At 37.2% G+C, this 25831-nt stretch overlaps 1 protein-coding gene across 3 annotated transcripts in view; it reads left to right on the top strand.

Annotated features, from left to right (window-relative positions):
* The first annotated feature begins 24080 nt into the window (after positions 1-24080).
* Positions 24081-25831, top strand: part of LOC143243989 (glutamate receptor-interacting protein 1-like) — a 101465-nt gene continuing 99714 nt past the window's right edge. The window contains exon 1 of one of the 3 annotated variants that reach the window (XM_076487934.1): positions 24081-24498. In XM_076487934.1, coding sequence (XP_076344049.1) covers positions 24462-24498 — 37 coding nt within the window. In that variant the 5' untranslated portion in view covers positions 24081-24461. The remainder of the gene's footprint in view (positions 24499-25831) is intronic. The other 2 variants (XM_076487944.1, XM_076487919.1) reach the window with 2 other exon arrangements.

The following is a 25831-nucleotide window of genomic DNA, read 5'->3' as shown; positions in this document are numbered from 1 at the left end:
GTTTGTTTTTGAATTTCGCGAAAAGCTACATGAGGGCTATCTGCGTTAGCTATTCCTAACTTAACAGTGTAAGACTTGAGGGAAGGTAACTAGTCATCACCACCAGCTACTCTTTTTACCAACGAATAGTGGAATTGACCGTAATGTAATAACGCTCCCATGGCTGAAAGGGCGAGCATGTTTGGTGTGACGGGGATTCGAATTTTGGGACGAATATGCACAAACGATATTTAGTCATTGCGTTATACGTTACTATCCATATTACACAAGGTAATTAGATTAAAGTATCAAATAAAAACAAATGACTATTTCCAAATGACTAATGCATAAGGAGAAATGTTATTTGATAAGTCAGGGTTAAAAGAAATGCCCTAGAGACAAATGCTTTTAATGTTGTGCATCAAAACTCTTATAGCATCAAAGAAAGCTGTTAGGTTTCTTGGGAATCTGTCATCACAGATATTATTTGTTATATGAGAACACTTACGAAATTTAAGATCAGTCTAATATTATGAGAATTAAGTACAAGTATTGTCTATACTTAATCGAAGATGTAAAGCAAAATTCTTGATTAAGTTTACGGGCCCGGCACGGCTAAGCGTGTTAAGGCGTTCGACTCGTAATCCGAGGGTTGCGGGTTCGAATCCCGGTCGCACCAAACATGCTCGCCCTTTCAGCCGCGGGGGCGTTATAATGTGACGGTCAAAGAGTATTTCAAGAGTTGGCGGTGGGTGGTGATGACTATCTGTCTTCCCTCTAGTCTTACACTGTTAAATTAGGGACGGCTATCGCAGATGGCCCTCGAGTAGCTTTGTGCGAAATTCAAAAAAAAGAAAAAGCTTACGTTCACATTTTCTGTTAAGTTCGTGTACATAAGTTTCACGTGATTACGTTAACCTTTATTCCTTAAGTATTTTCATATCATACACTTTCAAAAGTAACGGTTATGAATGATAATGTTCTGGTAGGTAATTATGAGTAAGTAATATATGCAGCGCTTTTAAGTGTATTCGTTTACGATTGACACCACCCGAAAACGTCGTAACCAAATTAAATAAGATGCAACGTGTTTTTAGGTAAAAGAAAGGCTAGTAGTGAAAAATTCATTTATTTTAAGCTCAGAAGTTATTGAAGTTTATATTTCTCCCAAAATGTAAACAAGTAATTTACCTAATTAAGTGTAATTGTGGCGATGCGTTGCTTCATTTGTTTATACAATCTCTCAAATCGTAGTTTCACTCCAGACTTAAACTTACGTTAAAACAGTCAAACCCACTAAGCCTAAACACTGACAGAATATAGCTCGTATATGAAAGTTTTCGTTTTATAAAGGATGTATTGACGTAAGTAGAAACATTTACAAAATAAAACCAACACATTATTACAGAGTTAATTATTCTTCTAAATTGGAAATTATGTTAAAAAACTTTTTCATCTGTTGCACTTTAACACGTCAAAGCAATATGTCCATCTGCGGGTCATCTGCTTTTCTTTCCTTTAAAATAGAGCGCCCTCAGTGGCACAGCGATACGTCTGCCGACTTACAACGCTAGAATCCGGATTTCGATATTCGTGGTGAGCAGACGTATCGCTGTGCCACTGTGTTACACCATTGTGTAACTTTGTGCTTAATTACAAACAAACAAACGAAACAAAAAAGCGGAAGAAATTTTGGTGATGAATCATCATATAAATGGAACCATTGTTAACTCCAGTCGTTCTGTCTTCAAGGTTCTTATCTTTCTTAGCAGAATTCTTACGTAGAGGTTTGGTATGTTTCTTCTGGTTAATTTTGCAAAATAATTCAGTATTCATGCCAAAAAATGAATTGTATAGGCAAAAATAATCTATGTTGTTTGATATACTAATATATATATAAATACTGTATGGTCACTTCATCACCATTAGCTTAATTTAATATTCGGTGTTACAAGCTGGTCTCTTGTAGTTGCATAGCGGCGAAGCTTACCACACTTTGTTTCAACTTAGACGTTTTTGTTTACCTTTACAGTAGCTTAGTAATAAATCACTAGAAATTTTTTTTTTTTTATCTAAGTAATGACAATAACTTGATACTTTAACTTATATTTCATTAAACAATAAATTATTTTTCTTTCTCTTTGTCAAACCACCATTAACGTCCAGCGTCATTTGTACTGTTTTATTCTGCCTTGAAGTCTGATAGCCATGGTAAAACAAATATGTCACCTTATCTTTGTAGCGAAATAAAAACAAACAAACTCGACACGTCATCTGTCGGATGATTAATGGTTTATAACAACACGTTTGCGCAACCAAGAGGGTACAAGGAAAATAGGAAAAAAAACTCAGGCCAACAACCTTTCTTTATTTGGAACTTAAATTTATTTCTACATACAAGTTATATACTTATGTGTTGTTCACTTTCTTTTAACAGGAGACGAAATATTAGTTAAAACAATCTTTTAAAGGACCAGAAATATCACACTATAACAAGCCGATGAGGAAAACGATCATTATAAGTTGTAAGTGTTTTCTTATAGCAAAGCCACATCGGGCTATCTGCTGAGCCCACCGAGAAGAATCAAACCCTTCATTTTAGCGTTGTAAATCCGTAGACTTACCGCTGTACTAGCAGAGGGCATATATAAGTTGTAAATTACATACGACATTTCTATACACGGCCTAGTGGCTAACTTATCGACTCTTGGGTTCGAGACGTGATGCTACAAACTTCGTACTTTCAACCGAGGGTGAGTCGTTAGCTTATCGAGTTTCGGGTTCGAGACGTGGTACTATCAGATTTCGTACTTTTAAACGCAGGTACATCATAAAAGAGAGAAATCCAATCCTGCTATTCGTTTAAGAGTATCTATTTCAGGCGGTAGGTGTGATTCATGGGTTACCTTCTATCTGATTTCTCCAAATTAGCGGCGGCTATACTTTGTAGACCTGAATCATAGTGAGTTTAAGACTTTCTCGTGTATTCAGTTGTGTGCATAAGATGTCGTTCCTATGGACAAAAGAACACATTTTACGGTTTAGTTAATGATATTTCTCCAAGATACGAAGCTCAAATCAACTGACAACCGGTGTTTTATTATTCTAGCTATGGCAAGGCATAACTAGTGTTATTAAAGAACGTGATGGCACCTCTAAGTTTATTGCTATGCAAAACAAGTAGCAGGTAGCTAGGTGTTTTATTATGCACGTATGAAAGAAAAAGAGATACAATGCGTTCTTAATTAAGAAAGAGGCATAACCAAGCGATCACACCAAACATGCTCGTCCTTTAGTCGTGGGGACGTTATAAGTTACGGTCTCTCCCATTATTCATTGGTAAAAGAGAAGACCAAAAGCTGGCGGTGGGTGGTGATGATTAGCTTATTTCCATCTAGTCTTACACTGCTAAATTAGGAATGGTTAGCACGGATAGCACTCGTGTAGCTTTGCGCGAAAATTCAAAACAAACAAACTCTTAGCTGCCTTTTATTTATCGTGTCCTACGGCTGGGGAAGCTACAAGTTAAATCTGGGTTTCAGTTTTGCTTGTCGGACAGAGCGCAGATAGTTCATTGTGTAACTTGGTGTTAAAATACCCACCACCAAAAGAAAAAAACAAAACAAATAGAACAACAAACAAGCAAACTATTTATAATATTATCAAATTTATTTATCTGCTCTGTGTTTTCCTTTTGGTGATAATGAAGTCGTAAGGACAAAAAATTACGTTTGAGCTTTTCTTTGTTCTGTAACATAGTAAGTGAAAAATATGAACACGCCTTTGTATTTCAGAAATAATCTATTAGTATTATATCTTTCAGTATTAGTAGAGTGATTAAAGTGTTTAAAAGTTAAATCATTGAAGAACTTTGATAGTTAAATGCATATAGTTTTGTTTAATTTCGCACAAAACTACTTGGCTTTCTACTCTAGTCTTACTTAATTTATAAGTTACAGACTTATAAGCAGCTACACAATACTATCAGTTATTGGATTACTCTACAGCAACGATTAATGGGATTGACTGTTACATTGTAACGTCCCAAGGCTAAAATAGCGAGCATGTTCTGTGACTGAGAGCCGACTATCATATTAAGCCAAGCCATCAGTGTATTAAAATCATTCTAATTAGTTGCCCAAGAGCCCTTAATGCGTGTTGTTTTAATTACTCTTAATCTAGCCGCCATACGTTATATAAACTTATGATAATTTAGATACATGAAACATGTTTCCACTATTAACTCGTTTTCGTAAAACTATGCAATTACAATAGACAATTCTTTTCATTGCTTGACTTTGTACATTGTGGAAAAAAATTTAAAGCTTGACTAGTACTAATCTAGTAATGAGAAGGTAAAAACGTTCTTTATCAAATATCAGTCACCTCCAGTTCATTGTTATAAATCATTATTTACCAAGCTAGTAAGTGCACATTTGATAGAGGTGGCTTACATCTTTGCAGTTCACGACATTACAATATGGATGGATCGTGGTTATCACGAATAGCAAAGATTTGAAGAAGTTATTAATGATGTTCTAGAGCATCATTACTGTCTGGAATCATTAGGAATCAGCAAGAGCATCCCTAATACACATTCGATGGGATGGAGATCCAGTAACCATGTGGACCAATCCACTGGGTCAATTCTCTCTTCTCCAAGGAATTTGTTGAGATGTTTAACATGATGAGAGCAAACTTTACTTCCTATTACCATTAACTCTGTCTTTTATGTAATGGGTGGTAAAGGTCGGTGTGCCAACTTATATTTATTCTTGCACATACTATATTTTTTACAACTCTACGAAGAATGGAGTTTTAGGTTTTCTCCAGATGTGTGCAAGTCTGTTATCTAGATGGAAAGGCTTAAACACGACTCATCTGTGAAAATAATACTGCAGTACATGTCGCTAGTCCTACGAGATATTTTGTGTCTTGGTGTGAGAGAAGGCTTGTTTGTTTGTTTGTTTTTTTGAATTTCGCGCAAAGCTACTCGAGAGCTATCTGCGCTAGCCGTCCCTAATTTAGCAGTGTAAGACTAGAGGGAAGGCAACTAGTCATCACCACCCACCGCCAACTCTTGGGCTACTCTTTTACCAACGAATAGTGGGATTGACCGACACATTATAACGCCTCCACAGCTCGGAGGGCGAGCACGCTTGGTGCGACCGGGATTCGAACCCGCGACCCTCAGATTACGAGTCGAACGCCTTAACAAACTTGGCCATGCCGGGCCGAGACAGAAGGCAGATCACTGAAAGTCTGGCACGTAAACCGGAATTTGTAAGTTTGATTTTTATACCGCCTGTATACCGACACGGTGTAGAGTTTTGATTGAGTTTAGGAACATGTAACTAAATTTCAGAGTTGTTGTGATCTGAAACTGATAGATGCGTTTGTGTTGTGGGAGATGATCTATTTCGTTTAGATGTACGAGCAATACCTTTGCTTGAAAACATAATTTTCAACTATTTTGAGACGCCTCTGATCAAGCTGCAATTTATTTATTGTGAGGGAAACAATCAAATGTACTCTTTATTAAATTTCAAGGCTACAATTGAGACAAAACTGTGTGAAACCACAATAAAATCTGTTCGAGTCTGTTATACATGTATATATCACATAGCATAGGCCGAATAAATAATAACTTGTGGTTGATAGACCAAATTACAGATGATATTACAGAACATATTGTGCTTGGTATGTAGAACAATAAACTGAACTGTGTGTCTTATAACAGTGGGTTTTGTCTTATTATAGTTTTCACATTATAAATTACGATTATTTTTTTTATTTGCTTTGTGCAGTGAGGTTCCTCATCGTCAGAGTGGTTAGATTTTAATCTTTAATATTGTTCTTAAAACGCCAGAGAAATATAAAAACAAAGACGACAACACACTAAGGGACTAAAGCGACCCATACGAATAACTGAGAGATCAACTGTAGTTAGAAACCGACTTAGTTATGAAGATAACTTGAATGTTTGTTCGTTTGTGAATTTCACGCAAATCTACGCGAGGGCTATCTGCACTAGTCGTCCCTAATTTAGCAGTGTAAGGCTAGAGGGAAGGTAGCTAGTCATCACCACCCACCGCCAACTTTTGGGCTACTCTTATCAGCAAATAGTGAGATTGACCGTAACTTTATAACGCCCTAAAAACCTGACCATGCCGGGCCAATTTGAATGTTGGTGCAATGAAAGGTTGTATTAACGCCTATAAGTGCGTGTCAGTGTCACATGTGTTTGATGTTTCCATTGTTTTTAAAAGTCTTTCAAAAAGTTGTCCTGTCCACTTGAGCTACTTCTGTAGATCAGGTTTGTAAGACTCTAAATTAAATAGTTACTGTCCATTGTTCGTTCGTCATCAATACTTTGCTTAAATCATCCGCGAAAAGTTATAATTACATATTTTTAATATGACATACACGTAAATTAATGCACTTCAGAATATGTTATAAGACTAAACTTTATGTATAAATGACTTATACGCTTTTTTAAAGAATATTATTGGCAGATGGTGATGCTGTTGTTTCTTCAAATCGCTAAATTTCTGAACATTTTGATATTTGGACAATGTTTTGGTTCCCGTGTTTGTTTGTTTTTTGTTACCTTCATCAGGACTCTATTACAATACAATAATGTTTCACACATGAAGTAAGGAGCGCTAGTAACCTATTACAGATATCCATATACAACTGAGGTATTATTACAGACAGCCAAGGTACCTCGACAAGATGTTTTCCATCTCTCGATGTCCCTAAGTTATGTGCTCCCTCTCTTCAGTTGCTGCTACTTTGGTAGTTATAGATTTTTATCAGAACTTGTTCCATTTAGAAGTTAAAAATTAGCACATAGTAATATTACAATGGTACGGCTTACCTAAGTAAACTAATAATAAGTAAATTAGCTTAATTTTCACTCTCGTAGTTCATTCCATTTCTAACAAATTCTGTCACGTATCTGGTCATTACAAGGTAATAAGTTATAGAGTTTTAAAACAAACCTTTTTATAGTTTGTTCGTGCCAGTAGGTGACTACATTCTGTATAAAAAACATATTCCATCTCAGTAACGTACTTGAAGCACACTATGAAACCACATTACGATCGAACTGTAAATGTCTAAATCTGCTAGATTATGATCAAAGTTCTTTCAGCGAGCATTTCGGCACGTGTGTTCTATCAAACCAATTTACGATCTTTTCACGCATATAGAATAACACGACTAACAAGGGATGTAATCATAGTTCAACTGGATAGATTAATGGACAACCATGTTAGAAGTAAACTGATTTTATTGGTGTTTTTTTTTTTTTTTTACATTTTCATATTCATTAAGAGTCTGCAGAAGAGTCGCAAAAACATGGCCATGCATAAGTAGTAAGGGACAAAAAATATTTTAAAATCTCGTTGATTTGTCCCTCGGTGGGTGACGGTAAATTTACATACTTGAAACGTTAAAATTCAGTATTCGATTCCCAGTGGTAGACATAGCCCAGTGTGGTTTTGTTCTAAAACAAACAAAAGACCGAATCTCGGCCGCTTGGATTTAGTTTAAGTGTGTAATTAGCTACTTTTTTTAAACTGAGATAGGTCTACTTCACATGTGGTTTTGGGTGAAAGGTAAACTTATTGATGAATAAAAGAACGTCGCTTCTCGCAAACAAAAGCTTAGTTTAGGAAGTACATATGGGTTCGCGTTCTTTTTTTTTCTGCACCATTTTTAAAAAAAAATAATTGAACTAAACACTTTTCACCCCATTTAAGAAGACCGTTTAACATATTATTTTTAAAGTGTTGTTAAAAGATTTAAACATATATAAATAGGCAAACTCTCAGTGATAAACTTAAAGCGCTTCACGTCAACGGTTAAGATTGAAAAAATATTACCTCAGAATGACTGAACACGTGCAACCAAAAGGTCTAGATGTTTGTAAGTACAATAATTGCTGCTTTTATAATCAGTGTCAACCACTAATATTTTAACCCTTTTTACGTTTTGTTTCTAATATTATTATTTAAATTATCCCTAATTTATATGTGATAGACCAATTGGAATGGATATAGTTAGCACCATTCTCTACTAACTCTTGGGCTACTCTAATCGAACAGTAAGATGGGCTCTTGCGCTGTAACGACCCCACAGCTGAAAAGGTGAGCATGTTTGATGATGGGATTCGAAACCACGGACATCATCATGTTAAGCACTCCAACCACCAAGCCACGCGAAACCACGGACATCATCATGTTAAGCACTCCAACCACCAAGCCACGCGAAACCACGGACATCACCTTGTTAAGCACTCCAACCACCAAGCCACGCGAAACCACGGACATCACCTTGTTAAGCACTCCAACCACCAAGCCACGCGAAACCACGGACATCACCTTGTTAAGCACTCCAACCACCAAGCCACGCGAAACCACGGACATCACCTTGTTAAGCACTCCAACCACCAAGCCACGCGAAACCACGGACATCACCTTGTTAAACACTCCAACCACCAAGCCACGCGAAACCACGGACATCATCATGTTAAGCACTGCAACCACCAATCCACACGAAACCACGGACATCACCTTGTTAAACACTCCAACCACCAAGCCACGCGAAACCACGGACATCACCTTGTTAAGCACTCCAACCACCAAGCCACGCGAAACCACGGACATCACCTTGTTAAACACTCCAACCACCAAGCCACGCGAAACCACGGACATCACCTTGTTAAGCACTCCAACCACCAAGCCACGCGAAACCACGGACATCACCTTGTTAAACACTCCAACCACCAAGCCACGCGAAACCACGGACATCATCATGTTAAGCACTGCAACCACCAATCCACACGAAACCACGGACATCACCTTGTTAAACACTCCAACCACCAAGCCACGCGAAACCACGGACATCATCATGTTAAGCACTGCAACCACCAATCCACGCGAAACCACGGACATCACCTTGTTAAACACTCCAACCACCAATCCACGCGAAACCACGGACATCACCTTGTTAAACACTCCAACCACCAAGCCACGCGAAACCACGGACATCACCTTGTTAAGCACTCCAACCACCAAGCCACGCGAAACCACGGACATCACCTTGTTAAGCACTCCAACCACCAAGCCACGCGAAACCACGGACATCGCCTTGCAAGTTAAGCACTCCAACCAATAAGACACGTGACACCACGGACATCACTTTGTTAAACACTCCAACCACCAAGCCACGCGAAACCGCGGACATCACCTTGTTAAGCACTCCAACCACCAAGCCACGCGAAACCACGGACATCACCTTGTTAAGCACTCCAACCACCAAGCCACGCGAAACTGCGTACATGACCTTGCAAGTTAAGCACTACAACCAATAAGACACGTGACACCACGGACATCACCTTGTTAAGCACTCCATCCACCAAGCCACGCGAGACTTCTCTGTTAATATGAAATAATATTCTGTCTGCGGTTCCAAAACATACAGGCATAATTATTACAGGAAATCCACTAGATATATGTAATACACTTAAGGTGTGTAAAGAAGTGATTTGTTCAAGGTCTCAGATTACACGTTAAATGATGATACTTGTGAGAATATAAGAGCATAGCTCTTAATAAAGATATAATTTGACTCATAAATCATTTTGATATAAGTTATACCCAGTGTTTATTATTTGATTTTAAAGTCCAAAAAGTAACCTTAAACCTGAATTTCTTCATAAAAAAATACTTCTCAGAAGTATTAAACTATATTTCCAATAGTGATGTATTTTCATCCATGAAAGTAGGCCATCAGTGACGATGCATAATCATCCACAAGAATAGATCTTCAGTGATGATGTATGATCATCTATAGGATGAATACTTACCTGAGACAGTTTATCTTGAACGATAACTGATACTTATTCACAAAAGTAATCTTCAATAGTAATGTATTCTCACTCATCCATGAAAGTGCATCTTCAGTAATGGTGTATACTCATACATGAGAGCAAATCTTCAGTGGTGATAAATACTCACCTATGAAAGTACATCTTCAGTGGTAATTTATAATTATCTACGAAATTATATATTCAGTGGTGATAAATACTCACTTATGAAAGTATATCTTCAGTGATAATTTATAATTATCTATGTGGGTATAACTTCAGTGGTCATTTTCGAGAAATGGAAGAACGTCTTATGTTTAGATAAAGGTAAACGTTTGCCTTAAATAGTTAGGCTATACGTGACCGAGCAGTTAACGTGCCAATGCCATGAATCCATGAGTTCTCTGTATGAGCGACAGTAAAATATCAATACGCTGTTAGATAAAACTCGTCCAAGGGTTGGCGGTGGGTGCTTCTGAATAGCTGAATTTTCTGGTTTATCAGTTCAAAATAAGGAACGGCTGAAAAAGATTATCCTGATCGAAAATTATAAGAGAAAACAAACCAACAAACTTAAATAGTGGTGTTATAGAAGGCATGAGAGTACATATATCAGTATTGTTTGACAGATCTTGATGGGTTTGACCGAACAAACCTAAATAGTGGTATTATAGAAGACTTGAAAGTAGGTATATCGGTATTGTTAGACGGGTGAAATTTGATCTAACAAACTTAATAGAATTCACGAACACTTGACAATACATATTGTTAAGACAGTTCTTAAGAAGTTTGATTTCTTCGCTGAGAATAAATACGTTCTTAGTGTTTTTTGAAATCACGTGAGGACATTTTAAGTGACGATACTTTTTAAATGTGTGTTAAAACATGTTTGATGATTTCAATATATTAAATACATGTGCGCATTTTCTTTCCTATTGTCATGTTTATATTTGCGCTCGATTGTTTATTTGTGATTAAACTCAAAGCTACGCTAAGCCTATCTGCACTTTGCCCATCACAGGTATTGAAACCCAGTTTTTAGCGTTTTGAGCTCTTATATTTCTCGCTCAGCCATTGGAGGCGAGAGTAGTTTGTTTTACCTACAGTGGTTCCCCAGTGGTACAGCGGTATGTCTGCGGACTTACAACGCTAGAAACCGAGTTTCGATACCTGTGGTAGTCAGAGCACAGATAATCCGTTGTGTAGCTTTGTGCTTAATTCCAATCACTTAAACCCAAACAATATCTTATTGTTGTTCCATTAGTTTTATTCTGGCTATCCAAATCAAATCTTTAGTGGCTAATTTTTGAAAGCACTTTAATTAGTAAAATTTTGAACGTTATTAGTAAACGGCTTTATCAGCTCACAATGAATGTAACAGTTATCATAGAATTTACACATAATCTCACATTTAACTTTGAAAAGTTTCTGTTAATGTTGTTATCATTTTAATAAGCAAACACTGAGGCTGTGGAGCTCAGATTCATATTTCTGTAGAAGATTTTCAATTTTTTTATTTCTTACCAAAGAAAACAAGTGTACTGTGTATAAAAAAGTGAAAATAAACGTGTTGAAATACATAGGTTTTATTATATATGTTTATAAACATATATATGTACATTTACAAAAAGAAAGATACTAACCTGAATTACTTCTGACCGTTCTTTACGTTTACGTAGTAAAGGAGCCCTCTGGTGGTAGTTATTCTATTAAAACAAACCAATAATAGAAAAAAAATGTTCAAAAGTTATACGTGAGATAAAACAAACCGGAAAATAAAGTGGCATCATTTATTACTGGAGAACAAGAGACTGGAGAGCAAATATTCTTTATGTGAATAATGAGAGATGGAATTGTGACAAAATATTCACGTTCTGTTACGTGTTGAAGGAGACAAGTGTTAACATGTTAACGCCACCTTTTCAGTGTTTATAAGGTTCTAACGTTACTCTTGTCAGAACTAGATGAACGATCAAACTGCTTTTGATTGTTGAAAGTTTATACAGAACATAGTCATATGAAGAACTTTTCCCAAGCATACACAAGATTATGACTGCTTCTGATAACACTAAGTTATAAAATTTTTAATTTTTCTTGTTTCTGGGAAGAAAGTATTATTCACCAAGTGCTTATGCCTAAAGTAAATGGAAAAGACCTATTTTTATCTTCAAACTTTGCTTTTGTGACTTGGGAGCGTATAACGAAAACATGACAGGAGATATATTTGGGGGCTGATACGTGAAAGTGATTTACATTACAGTCGCAAATCTCAAAAAACTACTCACTTCTAAACATTTTTGTATAACTTTAGTATAAATACATGTAAATCTTGATTCATATGTTGTTTTATTCAGACCTTATGTAAATGAAAATGTGCAAATTTGCCAGTTTTTACATAGAAAATAGGTTAATTTCTAAATTTCGTAATCCAGGTCACAAAAGAAAAGTTTGAAGGGAATAATGTTCATTTTATGTAGTTTTACAACATAAGCAATTACTAAATAACACATACTATCCAGGAACAAAATTTGTATTACATAGTATAATCAATGATCAAACAACAATAAATTTATGCTGACGTTTCACTCATTATTTTACACACAATCATAGTGTAAGAAGAGACAATTATTATTTTAAATTGCTTAGAAAGTTGTGTCCTATGAATGTTTACTGAGTGCATTACCATTACAACCAAAGTTACAATCAAACAAGTACTTCTAGAGTTTGTTGTTACCATGATGGAACACCATCACTATAGTGCCACACTGCTCAACTCAAAGCTTTTTACCCTACTTTACCAGACAGAGATAACAGTCGTTAACTGAAGAGAGTGATAATGTTGCAAGTGTTTAAGTGGTTTATGAAGATATCCAAAGGATGATAATAAACATTTTGCAAAAGTTTACAGTTAAATGGTGTTCGTTGGTAAAACAGAGACAATAAGGTTATTAAAATCTATACATACGTTATGTAAGAACGATTTTGGAGACTCATATGGCGTTATTTACAGTCTATGTCTTCATGTCTGGTCACATTCTATCTTACAAACGCGAGTACTGAAAATAGCCTTACAGTGTAATTTCCATTGCAAACGGCTCCGTGCTTAGAGTGTTGTGTTCAATGCACACTACTCCTTCCTGCTTGCTTTCCATCATCCATCTGTTGTACAATAATAATTGTTTTCTATCGCGGGTGGTGATGACTAACTGTCTTCCTTCTAGTTTTACACTGCTAACTTAGGGACGGGTAGCGTGATAGCTCACGTGTAGCTTTGCGCGAAATTCAAAACAAACAAAAAATGCACAATCCCATTCCACAGAAATTCATATGTGTTGGATCCAGCGAAGTGACCTGTATAACTTCGTGTGTAACAGTATGAGTATCCATTTCCTTCTCCCGCTCTTTAAGCAAACGACAGTAGAACAAACATATCGTAGAAACAATTTGTATACACGTGACTTATGTTTCTTTTCTTTTTTTTTTCCAGACGGAGATTCTTGTTTATTATGTCGCATATTGTTCCATGGAACACATGAACTATTTTCACTATGAACCTTTGTGTTAATGGATCCTAACATGTTACAAAACACTACATTTGTTGCAGGTCTCTTTCTGGATGACTCTGGTTCTCCAAGCTGATCCATTTTCCTCTGTGTTTGTAATGTCATTAAGTGCAAGAAATATTCACTTCTTGGAAATTCTTTATCCTCGATATGAATCCATATTTTATGATCAAAGTTTATAAATATTTTGCGTCAGGAGGGGCTGTCAAAATATGCTTCCTAAAAGTTTTCGGTAGCGTCGCAATACTCACGTCACGTCAAATAATATCGGCTGCGGTCATCACGTAACATATTGTTTTAGATACTCAAAATCGTTTTAATATAACGTATTCAGCCCTCTGTATTCGACATAAATGCTGAAAACATAAACATCTTTGGTAGGGTGTTGTTTTTAAGTTCTCGACGAACCGGGAAAGTGCAAAATGTTATAAAGATATACTTTTTTTATTTAGAATTCTACACGTATAAAGTTTGTAAATGCATTGGTTTAAGCTAACCCTAATCTAATTTCGAATTCACAGTTCTGTTTTGAGAGTGAGAAAACCCTGTGTTCTGTACCTCCCGGACACATTACCAGTGACGTAACTATACTCCGCAATTGTATAGGGGTCTTAGCCAAAAAAGGACACGAATATCACAGCTGCAGTTACAGGGAAATAAAGGTGAGGGACCCAACTACTTTCTATGCGAGGGTGGTATCTTTTGCAGTTACAGCACTAAATAATGCCAACCCTTGAGTTATGGAAAAACGAAAATATTTTTCTACTGTAAAACGGCAGCAGGGGCTATCATATAATCTACCTTGTTTACTAGTTTACTATTACGTACCGTGAATATATCACAGGAGATAAATCGTATTAAAATATGAGAAGCTTTATGTCCAGTGCAATTTACATTTTATCCATATGTTCTCTTTATGTTAATACTAAATATTGTATTGTAATTGTTTTACGTGTCCTAAGTTTTATGTAACGGCAAACACATTGTTGATTTCCTTTCTTGTTCTTGTGTTTCATTAGAAACAACTATCCTGCCATAAAGGATGAACCGTAGCTCTGGTTGTGGGTTGTTTTTTTTGTTTTTTGGATTTCGCGCAAAGCTACACGAGGGCTATCTGCGCTAGCCGTCCCTAATTTAACAGTGTAAGACTAGAGGGAAGGCAGCTAGTCATCACCACCCACAGCCAACTCTTGGTCTACTCTTTTACCAACGAATAATGGGATTGATCGTCACATTATAACACCCCCACGGCTGAAAGGGCGAGCATGTTTGGTGCGACAGAGATTCAAACCCGCGACCCTTAGATTACGAGTCGAACGCCTTAACCCATTTGGCCGTGACGGATCTGGTTGTGGGATCCTCATGAGTTTGAACACTCATAACTGCTCCTACTATTTATTATTATTATCTTTAAATGCTCCTTCGTATTTAGTAGATTCACACGTGACCACGTGTTCTCACGAGCTTCCGGTATTTCGCCCTCTGCTTTTTATTTTTGTTTTTTGCCTTTACTTTTAATATTTTTCTTTAACTGCGAATACAGCTAAAAGGATGAAAACTAAAACCACGTCTTCTAGGAAGGTCGAATTCAGTTTAAAATGTGTCCGCTTTTGTTTTCTTGGAATTTTTTTTTCCTGTAAAAACACGTTTGTTGTTATTGTTTGTTTGTTTTTTCTTCGAGTGAAACAGAAAACCAGAGGAATGGAGTGCTGAAGTGGATGAGACGTTCCTACCAGATGAGTTCGCTCTTTTCTTCAACATGTAATCTTAAACTAGAGTTTTTACCATTAGCACATCAAACACAATTAGCTCGAGATTCACTGTGTTCAAATATCACAATACGTGAACGTGCTCCTCTCTTCCTCTGCATAACTTGGTTTCTTGTTTCTTAAAATCAGCATGAAAAACAAAATGAATACGAAGTCTACCTTGAAGCTATAATGACATGACTTGGTTACTTCAACATAAAGAATAACGTTTAAGAACCAGAGAATTTTAAACGCTAACGTAAAAAAAAAAAAATAATGTTATTAATTCTGTGCAACATATAATCTAACATATTTAGTAGTTCCAGAACTTTAAAAATATCTCATGTGTTTATATTTCGGAAGAATGAAAGCACACAAACCAAAGAACGAGCACAGCAAATATGTTACATAAAACCACACGAAGCAACTGTTTAGTTGTCAGTTTCATCTGAAATCCAACAACGCACAGTGAAGTAACAAAGCCCAGGACGAATACTGATTAACGCTAATGTATTTTATGATTCATCCTTGATTGTCTCAAGATGATGCTCCTCCGTTTTGAGTGTATTCACACGTGACTTCCCAAATTATTCGCCCTTTACATTTTCTTTTTACTTTTAATATTCACGAACTAGATTTTGTGGATGGTCAGAGAAAACTGTTCCTTTGAATGTCAGAAGTGAAATTTTTGTTGATGAGGTAAAAATAACGTTGCTACCGTATGTTTGTTATTCTTGTTTTCAAGGCCTAGCGCGTTAGGGCGTGCGCTTCGTAATCTGAGGGTCGCGGGTTCGCGCCCGAGTCGCGCCAAACATGCTCGCCCTCCCAGCCGTGGGGGCGTTATAATGTGACGGTCAAACCCACTATTCGTTGGTACAAGAGTAGCCCAAGAGTTGGCGGTGGGTGGTGATGACTAACTGTCTTTCCTCTAGTCCTACACTGCTAAATTAGGGACGGCTAGCACAGATAGCCCTCGAGTAGCTTTGTGCGAAATTCAAAAACAAACAAACATATTCTTGTTTTTACATGTTTTTTTGTTTGCAAAGTTACATGTTAGGATTATCTGTTCAGTGTGTGTGTATGTGTTTTCTCATAGCAAAGCCACATCAGGCTATCTGTTGAATCAACCGAGGGAATCGAACCCCTGATTTTAGCGTTGTAAATCCGTGGACTTACCACTGTACCAGCGGGATGTATCTATCCAGACCCGTCTATAATTTTGAACTCGAACGCATAGTCCAGATGAAGTCAACAACACTCTTTGTTTAACCTAATAGCGGGATTTGACCGCTCTTATAACGCCCCTCTCCCCGCTAGTACAGCGGTATTCTCCGAATTTACAACGCTAAAATCAGGGGTTCGATTCCCCTTGGTGGGCTCAGCAGATAGCCCGATGTGGCTTTGCTATAAGCAAACACAAACACACAAATGTAACGCCCCGACGCTGCTGGCTTGAAATCCACACATTTTGCGTGCGCTAACTATTACACCACATCTGCTTTTTAACCAGCAATATTGTATAAAACTGTTTACAGAAGATATTCGAAAATAAAAGATAATAGCTGCTTAAGTAGTTTGTATACTTCATGGAAAAGTAAATTCATGCAGAATGAAGCTTCTATTTGCTTCGAGAGATGTATTGTTAAAGCCACAAGGGCATATAATGCTAAAAGTCGGGTTTCGAAATTCGCAATGAGAACAACACAAATTACCCATTATGTAGTTTTATGCTTAGTAATAAACAAACAAATATATTCTGGAATAGTTTATTCATATTTATTTTGTGCTCTGTTTGATCTGAATCATCCCTCAATATCGATGCATTTTATTGTAAACACATAACTGTCAGTTCGTTAGCATCCAATCTCATAAGATATTATTGGAATATTATATCAATACGTCCTTAATGGCAAAGGTACTCAACTGACTATTTGGTATATTCTAATCATTAGAATTTTTTTCGGGTATTGCATTATGACGTAACAAAGATTTTGGGTCTATTAATTTAGAGTTTATATTTCAGTTCTCACATGTGATATTAATTGTTGTTTGTTCAGGAGGTCTCAATATCATAACCTTACAATCTGTCATAATATCTCGTTCACTGTAAATATATTATCTTCTACATTCCTTCACATTTGGGCCCGGCATGGCCAAGTGTGTTAAGGCGTTCGACTCGTAATCCGCAGGTTCAAATCCCGGTTGCACCAAACAGGCTCTCCCTTTCAGCCGTGGGGGCGTTATAATGTGACGGTCAATCCCACTATTCGTTGGTAAAAGAGTAGCCCAAGAGTTGGCGGTGGGTGGTGATGACTAGGTGCCTTCCCTCTAGTCTTACACTGCTAAATTAGGGACGGCTATCACAGATAACCTTCGAGTAGCTTTGTGCGAAATTCAAAAACAAACAAATTATTCCTTCTAATTTACCCATTTTGGATTCAAATCAGTTGATGTAAAACTAGTATTTCATATTTATTTTTTTATCTTCTCCGAGTCATTACTCAAGAGGCTTTTTGATGGGTTGTACAAAATTATCAGTTGGATTGAGCAATGAGAGACAGAATATCCCACGCTACTCTTTTTTCACATGCGAAGTTTAGTTACTGAAAGCTGGCGAATCATCATGAGACCTCTGGACCTCAGATTTCTTTCAATTTCTTCTTTACTTGTTTATTATGGATGCAAAATCCCAGGCGTATGAATAGCATAGGTAGTGGTTTGTAGGAGATGAAAGATAAGATTTAAAGTAATACCTTTCAAAGTACCTCTGGTTTTGTATTCCAAACGGAAGAATTGAGAGAAATATGGAACTAATCTGCAGTTCACGTGATTTTTATTTGAAATTATTAACAACTAGCTACACTCTGCGGCTTAACAGCGGTAAAAATGTATATTACATTAAGCCTCTCGATTCCATGAAGGAACATAGGCGGCAATCACTTGCGGATTCATTAACAGGCTGGTTTTTTAAGTGAGTAAATTGTTAGCCTACTGCACAACCCCCAACATGGAGGAGAAACCTGAGCCGTCCCTAATTTAGCAGTGTAAGACTAGAGGGAAGGCAGCTAGTCATCACCACCCACCGCCAACTCTTGGGCTACTCTTTTACCAACGAATAGTGGGATTGACCGTAACATTATAACGCCCCCACGGCTAAAAGGGCGAGCATGTTTAGCGCGACTGGGATGCGAACCCGCGACCCTCGGATTACGAGTCGCATGCCTGACGCGCTCGGCCATGCCGGGCACAAAAATGTATATACACGTTTCTAATTATTTAGTTTTTTTTTTAAATACGAGATAATTAAACAAGTATTATACAGATGAGAATAATAATGTTTCCGTTTAAAGATAACGTAGTTCACAAAACTATCAGCGATGTCTTGATTAAGATTAGGAGAAAAACACGTTTGAATTAATTGATTCGGAACTATGCTTTCAAGACCAATGACACGTTTCTGTGCAACACAGCCAAATGGTTTTATATTTCTGGAGTTTCAAATGTCGGCTTCAACGTTCTCTTTGTAACAGGTTTGTGTACAGTACATTTACTTTGATGTGATAGTAATTTATTTATGCATTGTAGGCCTCTCCCCTTGTGGGTTATCAGTCAGTTTGAGGGCTTATAACGGTAGGAATCAGGTTTCGATATCCACAGTGTGCAGAGCATAGCTTGCTGATTGTGTATCTTCACAAGAAATAAGCCCCCCGTTAGTACAGCGGTATGTCTCCGGATTTACAACGCTAAAATCAGGGGTTCGATTCCCCTCGGTGGGCTGAGCAGATAGCCCGCTGTGGCTTTGCTATAAGAAAAACACACACACACACACACACAAGAAATAAACAAAATAATTATAAGAATGCCACTTCAAACAATTTTTTGTTATTTTGGTAAGAGCAGGAGCATCAAATCTGGATGAATAATTAACGGGCCAGGTATCTAGTGTTTAGCGTTCTGGGCTGCTGTACGGAACAGCCAAGGATCTTACTACGATGTCCCTAAATTCGATAAAACATACTACTGTGGGTACATTTTGAACCATTTTTGTTACTCTGTTCAAAACCGTACAAAGCCTTAGTGACGGTTGGCGCTGCTGATTTGTTGACTTCTTTCCGATTAGTATTCAAAAACAAAGGATAGCTATATTAACATATTTCATTCTTTGACTTGGCCATTTAGCCCAAATGTTCGCAATGCGTCGTTTAGATTGATTCACCAAACACTAATATACAGGGTGTTCAGAAAGTCACTGTGCAGTTTTGTAATCATATTTTATTCATTCAATTTCAAGCCAGCAACTGACAGCGGTGTTTAGAAACAAAATAAGAAGGATCCAAGCCTGTATTGATGCAAACGGGGATCACTTTCAACATTGTTTATAATTGTCATTCATATTTACCTCCTGTATTCTATATTGAAACATGTCTGTTAATAAATATATAAGTGCACAGTGACTTTCCGAACACCCTGTAGATTAATCACCATTAACTTGCCATGTCAACACGTGCGAGTAAAAGAGAAAAAAACCCAAAGAAGCCACAAAAAATATTGCGAGTGCAGCTACTAAGGTTCTCTGGTCACTTCTATTATAACACTTTAGTTCAATAGTCATGTGAATATTAATAATGATTTTTTTCCGAGCAAAAAGGATTTTCCGCAAAGCCCTTATTTAGGCTCGATAACAGGTGTCGTATAATACCGGATTATTCTGAGCAGGATAATACTGAATTACGGAATATATCGAGAAGAGAGATTGGTTTATGATGAACATAAAAATTAACGAAATCACAAGAACCTATCAGCTGCCTAAAAAACAACAACAAGTAGAAGCACGTTCTTAGTAACGAGAAACCAAATTGAAATAAAAATATATCTCAGAATATCAGCCATTTTGAAATAAAAATGTATCTCAGAATATCAGCCATTTTGAAATAAAAATATATCTCAGAATATCAGCCATTTTGAGATACAAGTAGAAGCACGTGCTTGGAGTGGGTGTGGAGCTGGACAACTGTAAAAAATATGTGACAAAATCTTTCCTCAGCTCTCCTACAAGTTTGATGCGCCCAGCCTCCTTCCCCTATAAGCCATGCAGTGTAAACATGAGAACCTCAAAGTTAAGCATAAATAAATAAAAAATGAGATCCACATCCACCTTGGATTTCAGGAAATGCTGTATCAAAAACTTTTCAAGTTTAATCTACTTTAAATGACTTTAAACGAAAACTCTTAAGCCCAAATGCTTCTGCAAGCAATAGTTAATGTCAAAGTTTTAAAGTTACAAGGGTTAGTTAGGTTTTAAGTGTTAAACAGAGATCTTTAGAGTTAAATAGAAAGTTGTTTGTTCTTATGTATTTTCATGGCTTTATACAAAGCACTAAGAAGGTCAGGCTTGTACACGAAATGTACTTCTCATTCAAGCTATATATCTACTGGGATTTGTTGAGTTGTGGGTCACAGCTGCCCCTTATAGAGAAAGGACATCTTTGGACATCACATGATAAACATAAGACAATAATTCTAAAATAAAAGGGATCCTCAATAGCTGTACCATTTGAAATTATTTTAGGCAGGGGTAAGGAAATTAATCTATAAGGTATTTTTACCACCATTTTATTTACTGTTTTTTGTGTGTTATTTACACCAAGCATGAGGCGTGTGTATACCCAATTTGATTTTATTACCCACCAGAATCTCTACCAGCAAACCCTCAAATTAAAATTGTTTTAGGTAGGACAAAAGTTAATTACGCTATGAGAATTTGGGCGTGGTCAAATACACCAGTCGAAAGGGTTTGACCTCCTGAGTCGAAAGATGTAATTAGACCTCCAACCAGTCACTAGATGACGGAGCTATGAGCTAAAAGTTTGTACTGATAATTACATTTAAACTAAGAGAATATTAGGTACATAGCACCGTCCTGACGACATGTGTACCTACACAAGGGCTATCTGCGTCCCTTATTTAGAAGCGTAAGATTAGTGAGAAGGCAACTAGTCATCACCAACCACCGCCAACTCATGGGCTACTCTTTTACTAACGAATAGTGGAATTGAACGTCATTTTATAAGCCTCATAACTGAAAGAGCGAGCATGTTTGGTGTGACGGGGATTCGAACACCCTAACCACCAGGCTTAGCCAGGCCTGCTTGTTTTTATTCACTGTTTTTTTTTCATAGAAGTAAACATCGAACGGGCCTGGCATGGCCTGGTGGGTTAAAGCATTCGACTCGTAATCTGAGGGTCGCGGATTCGAATACTCGTCGCACCAAACATGATCGCCCTTTCAGCCGTGGACCCGTTATAATGTGACGATCAGTCCAACTATTCGTTGGTAAACGAGTAGCTTAAGAGTTGGTGGTGATGACTAGTTGCCTTCCCTCTACACTGCTAAATTAGGGACGGCTAGCGCAGATAGCTCTCGTGTAGCTTTGCGCGAAATAAAAAAAAAAAACATCGAACGAAAGATTTTATTTGGATGTAATATAAAAAAAGGATAATATAATAAAGGTAGGGTACGTACTAGCGGCTGATGTGGTTGAACTGAGAATCCTATTAAAATTCAGAGTTATTGGTCCGTTGGTCAAGATTGTTCTTCCCACGGAAGCGAGAAGGGAGTAACAACGGTAGTCCAAACATTGTCGGTGAGTGCTGTAGATTACCTGCCTTATCTCTAATTTATTAGTACAGAATTATGCTTTGATCTGAGTTTCGCGCAAAGCTACACGAGGGATATTTTCATCGGTCGTCCCTAATTTTGCACTCGATCAACTAGAGGGAAGGCAGCTAGTCAACACAATCCATCAGTCTGAGTAATTAATGAATAAAAAAACTTCTGTTAAACAGGTGGCGCTCGAAATCCATTCCTGCAACTTTGCACACTTCAGCTTTCCTTCCAGATAAAATTAGGATTGTAATACTTCGGTGAAGAATTGTGTTACCTCGCGCTTAACAAGAACCAGACCCAAATTCCTAAAAAAATTATTGACCATATGATGTTATAAAGAAGCCTAAAAGGCCCGGCATGGCCAGGTGGTTAAGGCACTCAACTCGTAATCTGAGGATTGCGGGTTCGAATCCCCGTTACACCAAACATGCTCGCCCTTTCAGTCGTGAGAGCGTTATAATGTTACAGCCGATCTCACTATTCGTTGGTTAAAGAGTAGCCCAACAGCTGGTGGTGGGTAGTGATGACTAGTTGCCTTCCCTCTAGTCTTACAGTGCTAAATTATGGACGGCTAGCGCAGATAGCCCTCGTGTAGCTTTGCGCGAATTTAAAAAACAAACAAAGACGTCTAAAAGTGTGTTAGTCAATAAATAAACAACGTCCTAATTATGTTGAATAGTCGCAGAATTACATTTGGAACACATGCACTCCAGTTGTTACTTCAAATTTTCTCTTATATTCAACACGTAAAGTTATAAGGATTTCAAAATAAATTCATAATCAGTATAACCAATTAACTCGTTAAAGGTTACACGATATTTTGGTGAGTTCATTGCAGCGCCGAATAATAAGTAATACACACTTCAAATTTAGATAAATTCATGAAAAAAACAACAACACGTAAACAAAATCTAAAAAAAATTAAAACCTCGACTTCTTATTTGAAGTGCATTGAATTAAACATTTTGTTCAGTTTACTACGCACGCTCTATGTCTGCCCACTCACACCGATAAAAAACCGGGTTTCTATATCCACGATGGGCAGAGCACAGTTAGCTCAATTCAAAACAAACAAACAAAACCACACACGTTTCTCTAACGCTCGAATATTAAGATGTTAATTTTTCTTCTTTACTTTCTGCAATACTTCACAAATTAACGCCTCATTTCAGCTAGTTGAGTTCGTTACCAGCCAAGAGGTAAAAAATAGACTTTAGGATCGTATCTCATGTTTCTCCTGTTAAATAGCATAACAGCGAAGACGGTTTGTTTGTTTGGTTCTGAATTTCGCGCAAAGTTACACGAGGGCTATCTGCGCTAGCCGTCCCTAATTTAGCAGTGTAAGACTAGAGGGAAGGCAGCTAGTCATCACCACCCACCGCCAACTCTTGGTCTACTTTTTTACCAACGAATAGTGGGATTGGCCGTAACATTATAACGCCCCCACGGCTGAAAGGGCGAGTATGTTTGGTGCGACAGAGATTCAAACCCGCGACTCTCATATTACGAGCCGTATGCCTTAACCGCCTGGGCATATTGGGTTTTCGAAGACGGCAAGAAGAAATATCATCATGTTTAGTTTGTGATTAGTCATGTCGTGCCTGAAGTGAACGTGAAGTAGCCAAGAATGCGTTCGTTTACTTGGTACTTGCTGAATGTAGGATGCAGTTTTCTGTGCGCTAATATCAATAGACCATTTTACTTATGAACATTTATTGTAATACCGTAAAAAAGTTAACATTGCGCAGGAAGCACGTAGGTTTATAACGAACTATTCGTGCACTGCCCAACTCAGGAATCGAACCTCGAATGTAGTGCTATAAGCCCTCAGAATTACCGCTAAACTTTCAGGGAGCAGGGGGATTTGTCTTGAAGTAAATAGAACATTTATGCGTATTTATCTAAGAATATTTATCAATCTACAGTGAAAACTGCATGAATTAAAGTTTCATGTTACCAATAAAAAATTATTAAATTTCGGTAAATTCTTCTGATTGGTTATATATATAGAAATACAATTATCTCACTGAAAGGAAATGGTGGGTACTTCCATTAAGGTGGGGTAGTGACACTGGTCTGTTTCTGTATCGACTTGGTATTCTGTTTTTGTTTTTCCATCTCCCCCCCCCACTTTCTACCGCCATCTAAACCATTAGCCCCCTCTTTCGCCCTTCTCAAAATGACACGGACTCAAAGTTCAGTATCTGGCGTACCAAGTGTCACGTGTTTCACCGTTCCGTCCTCATGTTGCTCATTTCTTCCGATAACGTGCATGCTTAAAGTCCTATGGGATAACCCGTGCAGAAGACGACCTGCACTCCATGTTGGTCAAAAAATTTTGAAGACTGTCAGAAATACTTACGAGCGTCCTGACAGCTAGCCAATCACATAAGAAACTTTTGTTTGATATCTTCGCGTCGTCCATGCGTGGAAGGATGCTGTTAAGTGTGAGATTTTCTGCCAATCTGAGTTGGTTAAACTTTGAACGACAGTTATAAACCTTGCTTAGAGAGAACTGGACTGTAGCAATGATTTACATGGACTGAAATATTCCCACAACATGAGGATACTGAGAAAGCTATTTACACCTGCGACATGAGGATATTCGGGAAACTCTTTCTATCAACAACATGAGGATATTCAGGAAGCTCTTAAGCGGCGCTCAAGGTGAGGATGTGTTTTGTTTTCTCTCAACTGCTAAACATTTTATTATGAAGTCTGAATATTGACCCGAACCCAGAACGTGCGCTTAAGCATTATTTTGTAAGAAATCAATCATTATTATCAGAGTTATGTATTGTTTGGTTTGTGTAGCTTTGTGCTTCGTCCACTACAGGTATCGAAACCCGATTTTTAACTTTGTAAACACGTAGACTTACTGTTGACTCGCTGGGGGAGACTACAGTTTTAAGAGAGTATCCACCTCATGTTCTTTCTCGGGATTGGACGTGGGCAGGTAGTTAGCCTCCCCTGACTGTGACTTTGAGAATTCGTGGTTTGCATCCCGCGAGTGCGCTTCAGGAGTGAAAGTAAGTCAAACTTTGTAGACAGACATTAAGAAGTTGTGGTGAGTATTGTTGACTAGTTGTTTTCCTTCTGAACAATCGGTTCAAAATAAGGGCCTAACGAATCTTCTACCTGAATACCTTATGGACTCTGTACGTAAACATTCATCATTTAATCTGTGATTTTATCCCTACTAAAGGATTTTGTTTTATAGGACTTACCTTTTAGAATTGTGGATTTGTTTTTTCACATACACAATTTATCACAAAAAACGAAGACCCAATTAGGGCTTTAACTGGAGTAACTTTTAATAAAAATGATGCATTTTCGTGGTATTCAAAAAAGGTTTTCCAAACTTTTACTTATGTTTCAAACATCTTTTGGTGTTTATGCGTATGACTAAGTCTGGTTGTTTTACGCGAAACATCACAAAGGACTGTGAGTAATAAAACACAAATATGCATAAAGTAATTAAATGAACGATATTACTTCGAAATTACTGTAAAGACAAATTTAGGCTAAAAATATTATTGGTTATTCATTCATTGATGTGTTATATAATGAATATAACATACTACATGTTTCCTCATACGTATATATACCTGTCTTTAAGACTACTAGTCCAGTTACATTTTGAAATAAAGATTACAATTCTTGAATTATAATGCTTGTAGTATCGTTGTTATTGAAATTTCTGTGACGAATTTGTTTTTCATCATTTAATTTCGTATAAGCGTCTTGTTAGTGGAAAGAAGTATAGATCTTACACCAAGTTTCCACGTTCTTCAGTCTGTTACATGTTTTTTCTCCCTTTTTCATGTTTTCATTTTATTATTACAGTTATCAGACGTTTGTTGTAGAATGTGATCTTTATAATAAATATCAGGCATCGACTTGTACTTTATAGGCGTGTTTTGTTTTTTTTTTGCATATTATATAACTAGAAACCTAAACACCCACGTTATGCGATGACAAATACTTGATTTTGATGTAA

The sequence above is a fragment of the Tachypleus tridentatus genome, chromosome 1, assembly GCF_004210375.1.
Source record: "Tachypleus tridentatus isolate NWPU-2018 chromosome 1, ASM421037v1, whole genome shotgun sequence".
Lineage (NCBI taxonomy): Eukaryota > Metazoa > Arthropoda > Merostomata > Xiphosura > Limulidae > Tachypleus > Tachypleus tridentatus.
Note: the sequence above shows the minus strand (reverse complement) of the source record. Positions and strands in the feature narration are given on the sequence as shown.